This window comes from Acomys russatus, chromosome 28 (genome assembly GCF_903995435.1).
Source record: "Acomys russatus chromosome 28, mAcoRus1.1, whole genome shotgun sequence".
NCBI lineage: Eukaryota > Metazoa > Chordata > Mammalia > Rodentia > Muridae > Acomys > Acomys russatus.
Genome location: NC_067164.1, coordinates 13,247,788 through 13,269,797, shown reverse-complemented (window position 1 = coordinate 13,269,797; position 22,010 = coordinate 13,247,788). Strand labels below are relative to the sequence as shown.

The following is a 22,010-nucleotide window of genomic DNA, read 5'->3' as shown; positions in this document are numbered from 1 at the left end:
CTAAGAGTTCACCTTGTGTGTCTAAAAACATTACTGAAATAAAACACTCCCTACTATTCTTTTTATTCTGTGCCCACCTTAGAATTCTGTGCTCATGGAACGAGAATGGTTTTCCACTGCCAGTCTTACAGCTTAGTTCTTGAATGCTTTCTTTTGATGGTGCGTGTATTCCTTTTCATTAAAGTCATAATATTTTTAGGTGTCATGAGGCCAAATCCAAGATGACTGCCAACACCCCCACCCCCTCTTGTACATACTGTTTCTCCAGCTACTGAGTCAAAAGTCTAGCTAGATACTGCAAGGAGATTTTTACATGTATAATGAAAGCCCCAGAACATTTATTTTTTAAAATGGGGTATTATCCTTGGAGATCTAATCAGATGATACATTAAAAAAAAAAAAAAAAAAAAAAAACTAGACTTTATTTTGACCTCAGCCCAGCTTCAAGAAATTTGAGCTCTGTCTAGTACTCTAGTGAACTTGGAAGTGGGTCACAAACCACAGACTATGAAAGCAGCCACAACCAACTCCATCTCAGTCATAAGAGACCACAAGCACTGGATTGCCCAGTGACAAATGGTCAGCCCTAAAAACATATATACATATATCATTATAAGACTGAACTTCTTATGTTTAGGAATATATTCATATACCTATATATATGTACATGCAATAAGAATTAATGAAAATGAAAGAGGGTAGGAATTTAAAGGAGAGTGGGGAAAGCTGTATGGGATGGTTTGGAAGGTGGATAGGAAAAGGAGAAACGTAATTAAAGTATAATCTTAAAAATGAACTAAACAAGCCAAAACACATCATAGTATTCAAGTTGTGAAAGAAACAAAGAGGAAGAGAGGGAGGGAGGGAAGGAGGGAGAGAGAGAGAGAGAGAGAGAGAGAGAGAGAGAGAGAGAGAGAGAGAGAGAGAGAGAGAGAACATGGGCAGAGAAGCCAGCTGTGCCACATACACCCCTGAATATTGCTTTGAGCAGCTAATTTTGCGGTAATTAGTTACTCAGAGATAGAAGGTGAATACACCTGTTTTCCCTGCCAGCACACGCAAAGCTGGTGAGGGGGGAAACAATGTCCAGCAAAGTGGTCCTTCCACTTACAAACAGGCAGGCTCCAAGCAGCTTTACTCAGTGTTTTTTGGCTAATCTGGGTGATCTTAAGCAGATGACTAACACAGCCTGTACAGAATGGGAAGGCAATGGGGTGTATTTTTTTCCTTCCTGCATTGCATGTCTATATCCATAAAAGTCGGCCTCATCTAGCATTAATACGAGAGGCGGTGCCTAATCTTAGTGCAACTTGACACGCCATGTTTGGTTGCAGAGAAATGGAGAGGGAGTGAGGAGGTGGGGGGTAGGGCGGGCTGAGGGGGGAGGGGAAACAGGTTGGATGTAATACACAAAAAAATTAATTTAAAAAGAAATGAATTTTTAAAAAGTTGGTCTTAAATGAAGTGTTTGCTCATGTAGGACTAAATAGTGGTAGCTTTAACTTAGGGCTTTGCCGCTTGTGTTACGCAAAGCAACCTGGGAACTCTAGTTCCCAAAGGGTTTCTAAATTTTATACATTTTATTTTATTACGTGTGTCTCTGTGTGGGTGGGTGATTGTGAGTGCAGATGTGCAAGGAGACCAGAGGGATTCGATCCCTGTGGAGCTGGAGTTACAGGCAGTTGTGAGCTGCCCCGCATGGCTGCTGGGCATAGAAGTTCGGCCCTGTAAGAGCTACAAGCACTCTTTACCATACAACGGTCTCCATCCTCTCCTAAAAGACAACACTTCAAATGGAAGTTTTCACTCCTCTAATGTGTCGGTGCCCGTTTCCCTCCAGATGCTCACGGCTTGTCTGTGGGATCTGAAGATGGAACTCACATGGCCCCTTAGCAGCACGCAGTGAAGCTGACCAGCCTTTTCCCCATTGGTGTAGATACCCGAGGAGCAGGGTGTGATTTTTTCCACCGCTGTCTTCCTCTATTTGTTCCATTCAGAGGAACTGATATGTGATGACGAGACGCACAGATTTGAAAGCTTGTACATGTTCTTAAGTTAACTCTTTTTTCCGTGGGGCATCTTTTGTTTGGCCACAATCTCCATCAAGAGGAGGCAGTGTGCCCGACTGAGGCAGAACAGTTCCTTGAAGGTGACCTGAAGCCACCGTTCTCTTGGTCAGTGAATTCTTTGAAAACAGTCCTAGAGAGATTCCCTCACAAAGAATTAAACGTCCTGCATATATGAGTGAATAGATGAACACATAGACTATAAGCACGTTTACAAATCCAAAATTTAACTAATTGAAAGATAATCTGGCACTAGGACCTTGTGTCCTGGAAGTCAGAAGACCTTAGTTTGAGAAACTCCAACTTCTATTATGTGAGGAAATCACTGGGCATCTCTGAGTATAGGTGGCTAAATCATACAAAAATGTCTCTAAGGTTTCCTTCGTCCTGAATTTAAGCATTGAGCCATTTAGAAATCAACGTGATATCTCATCCTGTGGAGCGTCCGTTTGCTGCTGTGATTGAGGGTGTTCCATTGCATCAGCCGGGGAACATACATTTCTTCAGTCAACTCTTGGTTATTTTTAATTAACCACTGTCCACATGGCCTATATTTTCTATACACAGAATTCATGCCTCTCCGGTTTATTGCATAAATGTATTCTTTAAATTTTGGAGATTACAGCATAATTACAACATTACTCCCTTCCATTTTCTCCCTCCAAACACTTCCATTTATCTGTCCCCACTCTCCTTCAAATTTATGGCCTTTTCTTTCATTTATTGTTATTACATGCATAGATGCATGCATATATGCACATTCATGCATATTCTTAAATAGTCTTTCTCAGTTCATGTAATATTACTTGTATGTGTGTTTTCAGAGCTGGTCGTTTGGCATTGGACAGCCCGTTGCTTTGCTGTTGCCTAGGGAGTTGCACTTCTCCTGGTCCCAGCTTTCCTCAGTAGTCTTTAACTCTTTGTGTGGGGTTGGATTTTGTGGCCTTATCCACATCTATTTTTTGCATGCTCATCTGAAATATGTCGTTTTATTTACTATTTTGGCCCAAACTATTGTACTTTTTACCTCTACATCAACTTATAAAAATTGCCTTCTATTTCAAAAAATAACCACTAGATGGTGAAAGTTTACTTAGAACAGGACATTTCAGTACATTCTGTGAAGGAAATAGGAAGAATGTCTTTTTCTCTCAAGGAATATTGTTATCAATATATAAACATGAAATGATAAACTAAGGAAACAAGTAAACAAGCTGCTGTCATGGGAAATTGTTGAAATAGATCACCAGCGTTGCAGGGCTTGGTGATCATGCCACCAAGCCCTTGCAATTCATATGCAGGCTTGATTTAACCTGCTTGTAGCTTGTAGGTTTATACATTTTTATTTTGTACCAGACTCTTCCTCATGTCTTAGTGGTAAAAGGTGACCTAAACTAGTGCAGCCCACTGAGGAGTTCCTGTTGACTCTGTGTAGTGACCATTCATGCAACAACTAGATACAATACGATGAACACATTTGTTCATCAAAAGTTAATAGAAGAAAGGCAGTTTCTGATCCAAAACTGACAGTTTTGCAACTTGTAGCTTTAATGAAATACAAAGCATACACTATCACATGTAAAGTATTGTATCAGTGAATTAAACTAAAATCTGATTAAGGGTTTAGATGTAAAATCTAGTTAAAGGGAAATTAGAAAAGCCAGTCGGTTGACACCAAAAAGATGCATCAGACAAGAACAGAAGGCAAAACTGTTTAAAGACTGTTAGTTTTATTTCTCAACTAGTCAATGGCCTTCAGACTTCAGAGGAAGCATGGTTGGTTTTGGCTAAAAAAAGATGTAAAAGCCATAATTACTATGCATAAAACAAGACCTGTAGAAAACAGGATTGTATCCTGGCTTGTGAAATACAAGCATATATGCTATGGGGTCAAAAGCAATTTGAGGGTGGACTGGCCCTTAGAAGGTATCAGAGCATTATAAATTTTAGGAGAGCTAATGATGAGCTTGTGACATTGGAATTAGCCTGTTCATAGCAATGTTCTGGTGAAAGGTCATAACATGTTAATTAACATTCTTAACACAGGAGTAAAAATGAGTGAGCAACAAAATGTCATTGATAAAATTATAAGACCAAATATTTATTTAGACTTTTCTAATTTTCCATGCTTAAAATTTCATATTAGTTTAAAAGGTGAAAAAAAGAGTATATCTGAAGTTACTTTGTGAGTCTTAGATTGGCTGGTAAGACATGAAAGAGCTCTGGAAGGGAGGAATGGGCTTTTACAAGCCTGTGTAGGACACTGGACCCTCTGCTGGCATCACCAGTTGGCATTAGAAGCAGAACTCACGGGCAAGAACATCAAATCCAGGTCTAGCCTTTTCAATAGCTCCTCACAGGACCACGATGACCTTAACCAAAATAAAAAATCATGTCCTTTTGCTGTTAAAGGAAGCATGTATCAATGTGAGTTTATGCACATGCAACTAGAAATCTTGTAACTACTCCCAGGTGAGGGTAACCAAGGTCTCCTTTTATACAGATTGGCAGGATATGGTGTCCACAACAGAGATCTGAAGCCATGGATGACTGGCCTTCTCACTGCGCTCTCCCTGATGATGGTGACAGTGACCATAGGACTTCTGGCTCACTTCTTAGCCTCCGGTAGGGATACTTGGGAATCTCATTTTCCCGCATAGGACAGCATAATTTGCATATCTGTAAATGATATTCATACATTTACCTGGGACTGTCCCCACTCAGAATATTTTAAAGATTTATTCTGTCATTTTATTACAAAAAACTATTGTGCCACTCATAATTGCAAGTACTTTTCTGGGTGCTTATGATACAGCATTCAGATAGGTATGAAAGCATCTCACTCACTGAAGTAGCGGTATTTTTAAGAATCTACATGTAATGTAAAAAACAGTCACTGTCGTTTGGCTGCTAGCAGTCAGACTAAGCAAATCTTCCCATTCACTGCATATCAAGATGAAAAAAACATAATAAATGCAGTATCAAAACTCATTCTTTTACTTGTGGCTGTTGTTCTCTGCCCAGTAGAATTTAAAGGCAACCCCCCCCAAAACACATGTTTAATGAGACAATGACTTTTAAAAGCAGAGATAAACCATGACTCAATATTACCATTTACTCATAGACAAAAACTGTTCTTCTAAAATAGTATTTAAAGATTTTGTTTGTATTGCTTAATATATTTATATTAACAGAAATAATGCATTTAAACTCTCTGAGTTACATCTTTCTTTACTAAGTATAAACCATTTACGTTTTTGGCAAATCTTCACAATTCATGACATATATGTACAGTAAGAATGAGTAACTCCACTTACTTACTTGAAGGGTTTTATCTGACGTCGTCTTTAAAGACTGAATGACAGGAGACACCTGTTTTATGAGGTAAAAATGAAATGACTTTCTACCATATTCTGAGTATCATACTGAAACCCCAATAGTAGTTTATATCAAATGACAAAAGACCCATCTTGATTGTACAAAAGTCTCTTTGTGCACTGACTTGACAACAGGCTCTGATCTCTTTTCTAGTCATCCCTGGTGACAAGGCACAGAGCTGATTGACACCTGGGTCTGTAACAAACTGTCCTTCTCACTTGCAATCTCTGACAGCATTTCTCCTTGTGATTTCCTTTATTGTACTGGAGTCTGTTGCTACAAGTAAAAGTATGCAAGAATGCTCACTTACCCATACTCCTGGATGGTTTACACTTCACAAAGCACAAAAAAAACATAGCAATGAACATTCAGGTTCCAGAGCCCCACCTTAGTAAAACTGAAACTTCCCAAAAGACCATCTACTAGTTATGTAACACAGTAAGGTATCTGGTGTTGTTGTGTCTTACATCCCTCCTTTTTAAAATGGAGGTGAAGCCTACCTCAAGAATCTGGATTTATGATCACATGGTACATGTGATTCCAAGACAAAATGATATTCTGCCCATAGTAAAGACTCAATGAATATCAGCTACTATTATTAACATGAACTATGTTAATTTACAGTATTTTTTTATTAAATTCAAGTGGAAAAAAAAACCCTGGTGATTATCTTTATAGCTTCATTTCAGGCCCACTGGAGTTAGGCTGTAGATCCTGAAGTCTTTGCATAGATCATGTATTTTCTACTTTTCATTACCATCACAGGCCAGAAAATGGAACGTTATCAAAGGACCTTTACAATTTCAGATATTCAAGTCAAGAGCAATTCAGGACAAAAGAGCTCAAATCAATTGAAGGACTTACAGGAGATGAATGAAAAACTGGTAAGTCAGATGAAATTTATCTTATAGAATACTGTAAGCATCTTGTGAACTATTTGTTTTATTTCCAAGAATAATGATTTTCAGACCGTTGTCATTGGCACAAACTTGTAGCTATCTATCTCCTCATCCCAGACCAGCTTCTCCTATCTTCCATGGATGTATGGGCAGAGATGGGGTGAGGGAATATGCCTGTTTAAGAAGTGGGGGCTCTGACTCAAATATCTCCTTTAACGATGAAGGGGTGTATGCCAAGGCATCTAGCCTATTGTTTCTCCATTTTCTCTAAAAGGTTTTCCTAATAGAAAAGCTTGGGTATACTGGAACTAATAGTTGATTGCAACATAATTCTTGTAAAACCACATTTCACAGTTTCAAAAATAGCTATAAAAAGATAACAGAGATATCGATTTTACCTTGTAAATGTGTTATTATGGGCAACAGGTTAACTTGCCTAACGGAAACTCAGAAGGCTGAGCCACTTAAAGGGGAATAAGTAATGATTATATTTCATATTTTAACCGAGACTTTTTCCCCTAAAACATTTTCTTTCTCAGATCCATTGACATTTTTTCATGTTCCTGCATGCAATATGCTTAACTACAGCATGTTTGCAGTGAAGTTTCCAGTCATGCTTCTAATGCATACTCTCAATTAACATTAAGTTTGTATTTTTTTCTATCTTGTATTTTCATATCTCAATATATAACCTATGCTTGCAGATTGGCATATGTCCTTACATTCTTTTGTATCAGGATATCTTGGTCAATGGCACTTGTGTGTGTATGTGTGTGTGTGTGTATGTGTGTGTGTGTGTACATGTGTGTGTCTGTGTGTATGTATGTGTGTGCACATGCAATCACATGAGTGCCAATGTCTCCCAATTCATCTTACCTTAAGTGACTCCATACAACTTTTTGATACAGAACTTGGTGGTGGTGGCACATACCTTTAATCCCAGCACTCAGGAGTCAGAGGCATGTGGATCTCTGTGAGTTCCAGAGAAGCTATGATATATATGTGTGCGTTCCTTTAAAAATAAATTATTTAATTGATAAAATATCACTTACTAAGAATCTTGAACTTATTTTAATTAGTCTATTTTCTTCCCACCCCCACTGGCAAGTCATTTTCTTTTGCAAGTAAGCTCTAGGGGTCAATACAACATATAATGGATAGAAGTCACCAGAAATCATAATGCCCAGGAAAAATCAAACACCTGCCTCAAATTAGACAATTGATTAACTCATGAAATAAAAGTGACCCTGAATGCAAGTGAAAAATATGTACAAGTATCTGGCAATATTGTAATGTCCTGGACATTGGGAAGTGAATTGTTCAGCATGGAGTCAATGTCTTAGAAAAAGAAACAGGACGGTACCTTCTTCCAAATGAGGGCTGTTCATATCAGCAGTGTTGTAGTCTTTGTCCAGATTTCCAGTCTTTTAAAGAGGAAAAAGTATGAACACTGTTATAGGGACAACACCTCTTGGATAACGCAAAAGTGAATCATAAGTTGGCCAAAAATCCTAACAATATTCTGTCACTTCTTTGGAGTAATTTTTTATTAGTTAAACATTTTTTATTTTTTACATATACATTTATATTATTACACAAATATATAATAAACTACCTATAGCAAGAAGAACCATGACACAATCAGGAATTATATAAATGTTACACTCTTAGTGTTTTGGCTGTTTGTATTTGACAGCCTTGAAGAAGACATCTTTCCTATCTTGGTGCATCTAAATTTCTGAATGTAAATCAATCTCCATCATATGTTGTCATCATCAACTTAGAACACCTATCTAGACCTAGAAACATCTTAACCCCTAAACGAGGAAGTTTCATTTTAAAACTAAGCTACCTGGTTCTCAACTCCATCAGAGACTTGAGTAGGAATAAACTTGATTACCTGAGTATGCCGGGTGTGCAGGTTAGTAGCTTTCCAAATGAGAAGATGACAGAGACAGTTTTCTACCTGAATAGTCACCCAAAACTCTATATAATGTTGGAGCATCTTTTTAAGCCTTCTGGCCCAATATATCTGACAGACATATTTGTGAGGCAGGAACTATTGAGGACTTGCTTACCCTGTCTTGACAGAGTTTGGCCATTGACTCTGCCTGCATCCAAGCTTGCTCTTTTTTAGGCAGAATTCTGTCTGTGGTAGAAATGAGGACCTTTTGCCCAGTGGCTTCTTTGCCACATTTGAAGCCATCTCCACAAGGAGGTTCTTTGATGCTCATCATCCTCTTTCAGGTAGGCTGGGTGTTACCAGGAGTTAACCTGTCTCATTGTTATGAATCTTTAACATAATAAAACCATTTTAAATGCCATATTCTGCATGTCTCTGAGGTTTTTAAAGACCTTATCTAACTATCCTACCTTATCTTTCTATAAAATCATATCTATCGGCCATACCTAAGATGTATATTCTTGTGATAAAAGTAGACTAGTAATTGACACAAGCATGATTTGTCTACTTTCAATATTGTTATTGTTTAAATACATGATAACTAATAAACTCTATCTTAACTGAATTAAATAGATAGGATTACGATAGGTCTTAAAGTAAGTGAGCAACATATAATCTTATATAGACTGGTCATCATGCACAGGGCCTGCTTGGTTCTGTACCAGGTATTATATTATGACTTCCAATTTAGTCTTTCTATGGAATCCCTGAGCAGGAAAATGAATGGATCTCTGATCCTTGCGCCTTCTCTTGGGTTGGTTTTCTTTTTTTTTTCTGTTTGTTTTTTTTTTTTTGTCAAATTCTGATGTGTTAGTTTGTTGTTATATCTCACTGAATTATTTTCAAATACATTAAAATATATTATTTCTATTATCTTATTAAAACATTAAAAGAAATGAGCAAACCTGTGTAACAGAAACGGAGGTTGAAGTGGACTTTCAAGGGTCCGCTATGTGTGTGCTTCTCGGCATGTAAGTATATCAAGGACACATGTTGAGATTAATAATGAAATTATTCTTAGGGGTATATTCAAGGCCTTTCATACTTGTCACTACATATTTACGGAATATGTACTTTCACCAGCTAAGTTATGGAGCCACACAGCCTGTGATATATTTAATGTCCTTTATCCACATAAAGTACACACATATTCCTTTCCCTTCAGGTCACCATTCTGTTTGTGAGAATTTTGTTTGTTTGTTTAAAAGCATTCTTGCAAAACTATATTTTGTCTCATGTGAGCATATTTTCCTTTTGTGTTATGAATCATGTTTGTTCCATCCTGCTTCTATGCAGATCATTTTGAAAGAACTACCCTTGATGCTCATTGTGTATTGAACTCATTGTTGTTAGCTTCCCCACAATAGTTTGGATCTGCCATATCTTACCTTTGTTTTTCGTTCATTGTAAGAAATACCCTAAACATACTCCTTTCCCCCCTGTTATTGATACATACAAGTATTTCTGGAAGCAGAACTCCTGGTTCATTGGGCATAATTTCACTCACTGGTAAAGGAATGTTCTTCAGAGTGCCTGAATCTGAGCACATCTGACCTGTAACATGTATTGATTCATAGGCCAGCACATCTGACCTGCAGTACACATTGATTCATATGCCTGCACATCTTTCCCAAAATGGGGTGTCTTACTCTATTCTTGCTTTTGTAACAGAAGTGCCATAGGCCCAGTAACTTCAACAACAAACCTTTGTTTCAAATAGCTCTGGAAGTTCAGAAGTTTAATATCAAGGTCTTAGCAGACTTGGGATCTGGTGAAGACCTTTTTCTTAGTCATAGAGAACTATCTTCAAAGTGTAAATGGATAATTATTTATTCCTTTTCCATAAATCAGATCAAATACCTGGCAGGCATAACTTGAGGGAAGAAATACTTGATCTTATCTCAGTTTGTTATCTCAGTTGATGGTTCCCACGCATCTAAGCAGAGTAACATAGCTGGAGCCATGTGTGATACACATCACTGTTTCACATCATGGTAGGAAAACAAACAAACAAACAGAGAAACTAGAAAGCAGTATAAACAGGGCCTGGGTACAGCTTTCAAATTGCCTGCTTTCCCCAACCAGGCCCCATAGCCTAAAAGTTCCAGAGCCTCCTCAAACAGCACCACAGCTGGAAACAAGCCGTGAGTAGATAGCTGCCATGGCACAGTGTATTGGAAAGGAGAAAAAGAGTTTCTGTCACCTAAAGTTCCAATAAGATGTCCTCCCCTCTGACCCACTTTCCTGGTAAGTGAAGACTTTCATGGGACATGCCCCTTGGGCTAGTGTCTAGATATAAGTGAGTATATACCATTTGAGTCTTTCGGCTTCTGGGTGAACTCACTCATTATGATCATTTCTAGTTCAATCCATTTGTCCACAAAGTTCAGGAATTCCTTGTTTTTAATAGCTGAGTAGTATTCCATAGTGTATATGTACCACAGTTTCTTTATCCATTCTTCTACTGATGGACACTTAGGATGTTTCCATGTTCTGGCTATTATGAATAAAGTTGTCATGGGAGAATGGGGAAATGGAAGAATCCCCAGAGGGTCCTAGAAACCTACAAGAAGAACATTATGATGGGCAGATCTGGGCCCAGGGGTCCTGCTCAAACTATAACACCAGCCAAGGCCAATACGGGAAGTAAAGTTCGAATCCCTACCCAGATCTAGTTGATGGACAGGACATTCTCCACCATTGAGTGGAAAGTGGGGACTGGCTTTCACAGGAACTCTGCTGCCCCATTTTTGACCACATCCCCTTGATGGGGAGGCCTGGTGGCACTCAGAGGAAGGATAGCAGCCTACCAAGAAGAGACTTGATACCCTATGAGCATATACAGGGGGTGGAGGTCCCCCTCAGTCACAGATATAGGGGAGGGGAGTAAGGGGAAAATGGAAGGGAGGGAGGAATGGGAGGATACAAGGGATGGGCTAACAATTGAGGTGTAATATGAATAAATTAATAAATATTTTTTAAAAACGAGTTTCTGTAGGAACTACACCTCCATATAGCCTTCAGGTGCCTGTCACTAGTGGCCTACTTTGGCTCACAAGGCCTCACTTGCTAAAGGGTCTACATACTCCCAAAGCTTATCAGTTAAGTAGAGAGCTTTCAACACATGAGTTAGTTGAAGACATTTATTATTCAGCCTATAACAGGAATACATAAGCATCTAGTTCACATCATATAATTTGGGATTATTTTTCCTTTCTTGGTATTATTTGATAACCTAGTAGGCATAAAGTAACAGTAGTACCTAATGCATGACCTAGTTTGCATTTTTCAAATTATTGTTGTGTGTTTCATTCCTTTGAGGTCTTTTCTTTCTACAACTTCTCTTTACATATTCTATGTTTATGTTTTTAAAACCTTTGTTGTTTGCTTACATTTTTAGGAGTTACATATGATTTCAGATACTAAAGTATGCATTTGATGTAGACATCACACCCCTTTTATTCTATTTGTATTGATTATTAAATGAAAATCTATGCAATCATACCAATTTCCTTAACCTTGTAACTGTTTTGAATGTTCATTGACAGACCTTTCTTCTTTTTAATAGAAACAAAACAAAACAAAACATTTTATCGTATTTTCTTCTACTACCTTTAAAAGTTTATGTTTCATATTAGGCCTTTATTCATCTAGTGAATACTTTTAAGTATGACATCAGGTATGGAACTGGTTTTTAGACACCATCTAAGGAACTGGTTTTCAAAAGCTATCAACTAAGCGATCTAAGCTTTTCTTAATATGAGTATTGAACTTTTTGCTTTTCTTGGCACAGAAATCTTTCAGAGAAGGAAATATGATCCATCTTCTCAAATTCTTGCAATCTCTTGGGAGAGATGTGAGTAACACACATGGGGTTGAGAAGCAGGGCACACGACATAATTAAGGATTAAGTTATATGTAAAGGACAATAAATGTAGGAAAGACTGTCAAAGGCAAAGGAGGTCACGGAGAGTCCCTGTGGTCAGGAAAAGCTTTGTATTACTTCAGTCTTGTGTAAAGGGTGCAGGTTCTCCCCTCCTCCCCTACAAAGTTTGCTTTGGAGGACTTCCTGAAGGGTTTGTGCCCCATCTAGAGACACTCCTCTTAACAGTTGCTAAAAACTAATGAGTAAAACCAGATTCTTCTCTCTCCAATACAGACAACTAATTGCATTGCCAAGAAGGACAAGGTTGCAGATCTTGTTCTGCCTCATTGTTTTGGCTCTGCTGATTTGAATGGAGATGTAAAAGTAGAGTGAGTTCATGCTAAAACTCATCCCAGTTCCAAGAAATGCTGTGGCAGACGTACCAGTCCTCTCATATCCTGTAGAGAAGATTGGTACCCTGGCACCAAGAAAGATGTTCTTTAACTTCTTATCAAGTTACTCCCAACAAGCCCATGATAAGCTGAAAATACTTTTAGCCAAAAAGGCATGTGATACACTTAACTTACCAAATGTCCTAGCTTAGCCTGGGCTAACCTAAAGACACCCAAGACATATACATTAGCCTAGAGTTGGACAAAATAATCTCACACAAAGCCTGCTATATAATAAACTGGATGGGTTGGGTCATTTCCTGGATATTCATATACAAAACTCACTAAACACATCACATTGTAAAGTATGGTTGCCCAGCACTGTGAAAGCAAGCCACACCTATGTTGCTAATCCAAGAAAAGATTAAAATTCAACATTCAAAGTACAGTTTCTACTTACTATCCGCTTTTCATACTACTGTAAAGAAAAAGGAAAAAAAAAAAAAAACCACACAATCAACAAGATATTTAATTTCTATTCAAATCTTATGAGGATACCCAGAATCACTGGCAGGATGTTTATATTTTCAGAGGTACCCAAATATTTGAAACCATTAGTATCATCAAACATATGAAAGTTATAAATGTCATACCATAATGATAGTAATAAAATATATATGTATAATATGAAATAACACCTTCAGCATCTTATACACAGTATTCTACTCAATCCTTAATGACAACCCTTTGAGGGAGACAAATTACGATCTTAGCTTTAGAGATATGAACATGAAGGTACAGAAAACCTAATTTACCCAAAGACACACATTTCGATGATCTAGGTCAATGATCCAGTGAGGCTTTGAAAACAGACATTATGATTTGAGAGTCATGTCCTTAGTGAACATGTATCTCCAGAACAGTAGTCATCTGTAAGAATCATCTATGTGAGTTATTTCCTGTGTATCACCCCTCAAAATCCCAGAACCTCTTTGCTTCTGGAAAATCGTTCTCCACCAGGGACCCTGTTCACAAGAGATCGCAAAAATGGCAACAATTGGAGTTTTCTTCCTCAGTTTCCACAAGTAATGAGAACCTACTCCCATGACAAAGAAGTTTTAATTTTTTCCCCTTATTTATGCTCAAAAATGCCAGAAACAGGGCCGCAAATTACCTTCAAAACGTCCTTGAGATTTTTGTATCAAGAGTTATAGTGACAAAGGGCTTGGAAATAGGTAGTAATTTTAAAAGAACATTATTTTAGGGGGGAACCCCAATTAGAAGTCAGAGTGAAGGATTTGGCTTTGATGAACACCACAGTGGACATGTTACTGCGCAAAAACAGCCTGGACAAGATGGGGCTGAACTTAAACTCAGCAACAGTGTTAAAGAAAATCTGATGTTCGAAATTGTACCAGGAAAGAAATGTAAGAGATGGCCACTGCTTGGATTTGAACCATGACTGTATTTTTTTTTTAAAGAAGAGATTGAATTTGGAAGCTTGAAGATGTTTTAAATAAAACGGAAGAAGAAAGACAAGCATGGTGGGTGCAATCCAGCACTCGTAAGTCTGAGGCCAGCCTGAGCTACATAGCGAGACCCCCATCACAACAAAGACAACTCATAATTAGCAGAAACAGGAAGCTGTTTCCTGCAGTGAGGCTGAGAATATGGGACTGGAAAAAATGGCTGAGCACTTCCTGACGACTCTGGAGCTGAGGTAGACATAACTGGCTAGGGATGGCATGTATTGCTACAGACCTGTGTCATGTGAATCCTATCAAAGGAAAGGCTAAGGGTTGTACACTTCATCTCTAATATTTAGCAGAATGATAGTGGTGTTACTATCCTCCCCAGGTGAGAGAAGCAGGCCTCTGAGTTTAAAGTCTGCAGCTACTAACATAAGGAGGAACAGTCCAATGCCATATGGGTAACATCCACTGAGGCCCCTTTCTAGTTATTTGTTCTCCTGGTTTGGAGAGACTCAGCTAAAGAGGAAGATAAAATTACCAAAATCCATTTCAATTCTTTCATTGAGTTTCTTTCTATATCCAAAATATTATCAATCATTTTTGTAACCAAATGTGCTGGAGTTACCTATTATATAGAGCTGTTCTCATCCTCCTTTCCAGGCATTATTATTTGGTGAGGAAAACAGTAATAGAAGCAAGTATAAGAAAGACAGAATGATGATGGTCATAATTTTACATGTGTGTCTAGCATTAATGATCTATAGTTGGAGGAAAGCTATGTGTAGGTGTGCTTTTTGAGGAAAGATTTCTGAGAAAAGCAGCAATAAGACATCTCTAAACATGATAAATCTAGACATGTGGCACAGTCTTCATGCTTCTACATAACCTATAATATATTCAGATTATCAATTCACTGTTGGAAATAAAGTAACACACTGAACATGAGAAAAGAGATTGAATAAGATCTCTCTCTCTCTCTCTCTCTCTCTCTCTCTCTCTCTCTCTCTCTCTCTCTCTCTCTCTCTCCTCAAATTAGAAATTTAATAGCTAAGCCTGAAGAGGACATGGTGACTTTCTCTACCTTGCTTTGGAATGCCAGGTTTTAAATATCTTTAATACTATTTTAAATAGATGCATATTTGCTATTTCTTTCAAAAGAAAATTTGTGGATCCCAATTTTTGAGGCACACTGGCAATTAGTGCTTTATCTTTTATAATACTTAATTGTAACCTCTTAATTTAAATATATTACCAAATTGTGCTATGGTTACCTAGTACACTAAAGCCAGCAATGTGTGATTAGTCACAGGTGTGTGTTTCCTTCTGGCATCCTGCAAAGAGACACTTAAAAGGAGTAGTGCAATCAAAGAAATGGACAGCGTCATGAAATATCATGCCCCATTTAGTGATCTCATTACCTATTGATTTAAGGTAATCAGAAAGGCACACTTCATGTCACTCCACCCACATATCCAGACCTCAGAAGACACTGGATTCTACTTTTTCTCCAGTAGATGCAGCATCATGTTCAAAGCCAGGAGAGGCAGGCCTTACCTCCCTCCATTCAGTGAGCCAAGAAATGCTAGAATCTACCTGCTTCTCAGGCTAGCCATGCTCCACCCAAGCCCTGCGGGAAGGATGTAGAAACCACTTTTCAACCCTCTCCCCTGCACCCTACCCCCAAAGTGACACATTTGGGAAATGGCTCCATCAGTAAGTGCTTGCTATGTAAGCAAGAAGACCTGTGTTCAAGTCCATGCCATCCACTTAAAAATCTGGGCACGAAGCTTTTGTAGGCAATCCCAGCAGCTCTTAAGGAGGCAGCTGAAGAAGAGCCCCTGGATCTCACTGCCCAGGCAGTTGATCTGAGTCAGTAAGCTCAGGTTCAGGGAGGAGCCGTGTCTCAATGAAACAAGGTGAAGGATGCGTGAGGGAAGAGATCTAGCATTGACCTCTGGCCTCTAGGTGCACGTGTGTACAGGCCGCATCTGGAGTTTTCAGTCAGTAGAACAATACTGTAAGCGGGTTGCAATAAAAGATACCAGGATCTGCTGTTTACTTTTTGGTGGACCTTTGTGGTTTCTGACCCACTTAGGCACAGCTCCCTGGCCATTGTGATGAGAAGGTCTTGGTGTAAACCTATCTGTATACTCGTCCTTAAGTCAGTAGTGTGAGGACATGAGCAAGCCGAGAAGCTTGCTAGCCTTGGCATCATCCCGATTCTGTGGCTCACTGCTGTGTCAGTTAGGGCAGGTCACTTCCTCATCCAAATAATGTGGATAATAATAGTCTTCACCCCTGACTGCTGATGAGAGAAGCAAATGTGCTCAAATGCAAAGGCGTTTGTACTGAGTGCACAGGTACAAGACAACAGTGATAATGGCTCCTAGGTTTACCACCTGTAGCCTCATGATGGAGCAACTTGACACAAGGAAACAAATTACTGGGAAAAGCCAGGAGTAGAAGAAGAAGAAAAAGAAGGAGGAAAAGGAGGAGGGGTGGGGGAGGAGGAGGGATGGGGAGGAGGGGCTTTCAAATCGTTCCCATGCAATTTTTTTTGTTGTATAGAAGCATCTATCACAGCCTGATGTAAAGGATACATTTAAACCTACCACAGAACTTCACTGGTAAAAGAAAGGGTTTCAGACACAAAATTTCTCCTTCTATTTATTTATTCTACGAAAACATGCAATGCAACTATCACTGCAAAGTACTGAGCTAGATATTACAGATGGTGAAAACAAAATCACTATGTCTGCATATAATTCTTTATGGTTTGATAAAAGAAATAATATGCTTATTTAAATAAACATACAAATATGTAGGAGGTGCAAACTGGATAAGAAAAACCAAGACAGTAGAGAGTGAGATTAGCCTGAAGACAAAGGATTAAACTGAACCTCCCCCCCCCCCCCCCCCCCCCCAAGATGATTTCCTGAGAGAAATCCCCAAGGATAACTGGGATTCAGAGAAGCAGAGAAAGCAGAGAGACACAATGGGTGAAAGGCTGAGTACTCCGGCTAATGGAGGTCAGGGCTGTAAAGTACTGATGTGCAGAGGGCAGAGCAGGCAGGCAGGCAACAGACTGGAAGGCCATTGAATGCCTGCTGATGTAGACAAAGATTAGATGTAATTACCCCGAATTTCCTGTCTTTACTGACTTCGTCCCTGTAGCAACAGGAACTTCAAGTAAGATTTCCTAAAGCTAAAGGTATCTTTCAAAAAAATCTTATATCAAAGTGGATAGAGAGCTGAGAGGTTAAGAGCATTTAACTGCTCTTTCAGAGGATGTGGGTTCAATTCCCAGCACCCACGTCTGATGGCTCACAGCTGTCTGAGAATCTATCTCTAGAATGCTTCCATCTGGCTTATGCAGGTACTCCATAAATGTGGTGCATATACATAGGCACATACCTGTTCAACTAAAATGAGTGCATATTTTAAAAATATATATCCCATCATGGCTTTCAAAGGTACCATTATTATAATTAGGATAAAACAACTGGATTTATTTTTTTTCATGGCACCCTTTTAGTTCCTTTAGTTCTCGGGTCAACTAAGGTTATGTTGGAAATGCAAGCTTGAATTAAATCTGAATTTTGCAATCTCAACCTAGAAATACCCTCATGTGAAAACATAGATTACTGTCAAAGAAGAGGCCAATTAGGAAGAATCTAACAGAAAAGGGCCTTGACATGTGCAAACAGCTACCTCAGGAATGATTGGGAGCGAGCTGAATAGCTGGGCGTATCTGTTTGAGTTGTCAACCTCTCCCTAACTTTTTCATTAAACACCCAACTAACCTTCAATTGCCCTCTTAGAATTTAATCTCAATGCAATTTGTGACATTCCAAAGCCACCAAGCAGAAACTAACTACTACTCTACAAAGGGTCTTTTGTTCCGTATCAGGACATTCAACGCCTGATTACAAAGCTACAAATAGCCTGGAGTGACAAGTGAGTTTTTTTTTTGTTTTGTTTTGTTTTTTGTTTTTTTGTCTTTGACTTTATTAAATTGTGTTAATGACAATCAATTTTAGCAGCCTCATCCATAGCTATGGTGAGAGAAGAAGAAAGTTCCTAGAACTTGGAATGGCATAGTACTGATAGAGTGCATATGATGAAAAGTGCCTTAATCTTCCAAACAAACATAACTTTGGGACATCTACAAGGCTTGGGTCTACTAAACTTCTTTCACCAATACAGCTAATGTCTATGTCTTCTTAGATCCCTCATGTGCCAGCATGTGACTCATCACATGAGCTCCCCTCTGAGCAGTTCCTCTGTATCCTTCCTCAATGTGTCGTTTATAGATATGTCACATAGAGGGCCTTGGGTCTTACCCTACATCTAATTAGTGGGCCTGTCTAGAGACAAGATCTTGGAGTCTGAGGATGAATCCTCCTTCTGGATACAAGCAAATAAATGGCTTAGCTTTTTCTTCTATTGCTCCTTTTGCTCCCACCTTCAATAGAACTTACATTCTACCAGGGACCTGGTGTTGAGGCTTAACCATTCTCCATAGGCCAGAGTCAAAATCTTAATCCAGTCTCTTTATCAAGTTACACAAAAATCAACTGTGGGAGGAACTTATTCAGAGTGTCATTAGAAACCAAAGTTCTCTAGTGCCCAACCACAGTGTACTTTTCTTATTATTAATTTTTCTCCTCCTTCAGTTGGGTTCACCTTTTTGTGGGGAAGGAGAACGTCCCTCCCACGTGTTGAGTAAAAGTATAGACTGAATGACAGAGATTATTACAACAGTGCAAGTTTGTGGGAAAACATCTTGGAAAAGAATTTCCTTTCCAGTAATATAAATTTCAAACTACCGAATTTAAGCTTCCTTGATTTCACTATAGATGATTATATATTTGGGGTGCTGTTCTGGCTAGTTTTTCATGTCACCTTGGCACAAGCTAGAGTCATTTGTGAGGAGAGACCCTTAGCTGAGAAAATGCCTCCAAAAGACTATGCTGTAGACAAGCCTATAGAGAATTTTTGTATTTAGTTACTGATGTGGGAGGGCCCAGCACATTGTGAGTGATGTCATCTTTAGGATGCTGGCAATGGGTTCTCTACCAAAGCGGGCTGAGCAAGCCGTAAGGAGCAAGCCAGTACGCAGCACTCCTCCATGGCCTCTGCAATCTGCTCTATCTCCGGATTCCTGTCCTGTTTGAGTTCCTGCCCTAACTTCCTTCAATGAGGAACAGTGATATGGAAATGTACACTGAATAAACCTTCCCCCTCCCCAGTTGCTTTTTGGTCATGGTGTTTCATAATAGCAATAGACACCTGATTATGATAGATGTTAACAATCTCTTCCTTAGGTACTATCTCTGAGCTTGTGATTAAATCTATTACACATATTATACCATATTGAATTCAAATCAATCAACTATGCATTTGTAGACAGAGTGCTTTGCATTTTAGGAAATAAATTGAAGTACAGGACACAGCATATTTAATAAGGAAGGTCTTATAATTGAGTGGAAACAGACGTGGCCCCAATTCGTCGAGCCTTAAATCTCAGCTTCTCATAATTTGCATGGAGCCACAGTACTTTACAATGTGTCAAAGTCAGTTTTCTCTTCTACTGAGACAGGAATCAAATTACTCTTATTTCAACGAGTAATTGTAAGGGTTAAAATAATGAAAATCCTGGCTCCTAAGGAAGAGTCTATGAATTTGTAATAAGGGTAAAGAAGTCAGAACTTGATCCACCATCCGTAAAACATCTTTCCTTCATTTGTCTTGTTCTTTTTAAAATAAGAGTTGCATTTCCTCCCCTTACCTTTGTAGTTTAAGACCTTGGATTTTCGTTGTTGTTGTTGGTTGGTTGGTTGGGTTTGGGTTAGGTTTTGTTTTTTGTTTTTGTTTGTTTTGGTTGTTGATGTTGTTGTTTTCTCCACATTTAGTTCATCTGGTTTCTCCACAACAGGAGATAGTGTCTACATTCAGATGACACTGTCGCCACCAAGTGGTTGTTAGAGGGTACTGAAGTTAAACACACCTGTAAGGGACTGCAGCAAGCCTACTTGAACTTGCATAGGTATCTGCCCAAAAATGCTGCTTTTTCTTTTCTTCCTTCCTTCCTTTGTTTCTTCTTTCTTCCTCCTCCTCCTCCTCTTCCTCCTCTTCCTTCTTCCTCTTCTTTTCTTCTTTCTGCCTTCTTCTTCCTCCTCCTCCTCCTTCCTTAGTGGTAGAAAATGAGTACTAACACTTTTACTTGATATCTCAACATTAACTTACTTCCTTTCTTTCTAGTTTTAGAGTCTACAATGAATTTAAATGTCTGTTTCTCCATAATCTCCAATACCTCCTATACTTCACAGCCAAAGATATACAGAGCAAGTGATTACATGCATATATACTATAAATGAGTGAAAATATGGTTTTACATGTTTATTATGTACTTCTGTGTGAAAAGTCTGTATAATAGTTCCCTTAAACATGAATTATCTTGCTTGTGTGTTTTTATATAGAGTTAATTTGAAATGTACAAACCCTAGATTTACTACAAACTGAGAAGTTATTTTGTTTTTAATTTTGGAAATTCTGCAGAGACAAGAACTCTTTCCATATTTTGGAAAGGGAGAAGTGGAGGAATCAGGATGCGGTAGTCCAGAGTGTTTGTATGCATACTGCAGAACCGTTATTTTTTAATGTAGAAGCAGTACGTTATGGAAAGTTTTAAATTCCTTTTTTTGCATTTTCCTTCAAGCACTCTACAGTGTTATTATTTTATATAAAGCAAACTACTGGAAATAAAACAAAAGTATGTGACATTCATTTAAAAGGTACAATAGAGTCCTGGTACCATACACTAAAAACTTTAATAAAAGTCCCTCCCCCTATTTTAAGTGCCGTTCACATATATGTTATGGGTAAGAGTTATATTCTTTCATACACACTTTCAGAGCAATAAACTATTGAATTACAGAAGAGAAAGAATCTCTATCTTAAATAAACATTTGCTATTGTGAAAATGGTGCTTCTTTAATGTCTTAATCTAGGGTATAGTCTTTATTACAAAATATCCTACTAATACATTGTTTTTCTTTTTTATAATGACAGGTAGATGAGATATTTATAGATTCAGCCTTGAACAAGCACTACCTCAAAGACCATACAGTCAAACTAACGTACGTATATTTGAGCAAGGGTTTAGTTGTGACCCTGAAGGAACAAAGGGAAAGAATATGGGACCCCTCACGTAACTTGTGACTCTAGATCTTTTACTAGTGCTCTTCATAAACATTGCCTCTACAAGAGTCTCTAGATACGGGGCTGAACCCATCCTGGAAATTGAACAGCTAAATTGTGGGGAGAAAAATAGTGATGTACTGATGTTCCCCAGGAGACAGTTACAACTGATACAATGAGCTCTCAAGCCCTACCCACTGACTGTAAGGCTTGGAATCCACCTTAATCCACTGCCATGGGTGAACCCAGGTCATGTCTTTGCATGCACTGAGCCCATAGTTCTGACAGATACAGTATTTCAAAAACATCAAGAAGGCAACATTCACTACAAAATGAGATCATAAGTTTTACCTGTAAGCAAGCTCTAGTGACAAGCAACATGCCCAAGCTAAAAGATGGTCATGTTGTAATAGATGCTCCTGTTTGTTTGGGTAGGGAGAGAAGACTCCTATCAGTTGCTGAAATTACTCAGAGGTTTCAGCTTTGTTATTTTTTTTTAAAAATCACACAGCAGAACAGAAAGGCACAAAACCAGGAGGTCTGTATGACTCATTTTAAAGAGAAAAGAGATACTCAAACAAAAATGTAATTATGAAGCCCACTGCTTTGTACAATAAACATATACTTTAAACGGCTGGATAAAAGCAGCTAAAATGTTTAGCTGAATTTATTTGAAGGCATGGGTGGTTGTCATCTCTCTTACCATACTCCAGTGCATTATTGCAGACTTACTAAAGCTTTTTTCTTTTACATTTTACATTCGTGACTTTCA

General features: G+C 38.5%; 1 protein-coding gene across 1 annotated transcript in view; it reads left to right on the top strand.

The window, feature by feature from the left end:
- LOC127210495 (transmembrane protease serine 11A-like) overlaps positions 1–22,010 on the top strand; it is a 40,028-nt gene that overhangs the window by 2,488 nt on the left and 15,530 nt on the right. The window contains exons 2-4 of the mRNA XM_051170154.1: positions 4,539–4,691; positions 6,210–6,328; positions 21,110–21,177. Of these exons, the coding sequence (XP_051026111.1) occupies positions 4,539–4,691; positions 6,210–6,328; positions 21,110–21,177 (340 nt within the window). The remainder of the gene's footprint in view (positions 1–4,538; positions 4,692–6,209; positions 6,329–21,109; positions 21,178–22,010) is intronic.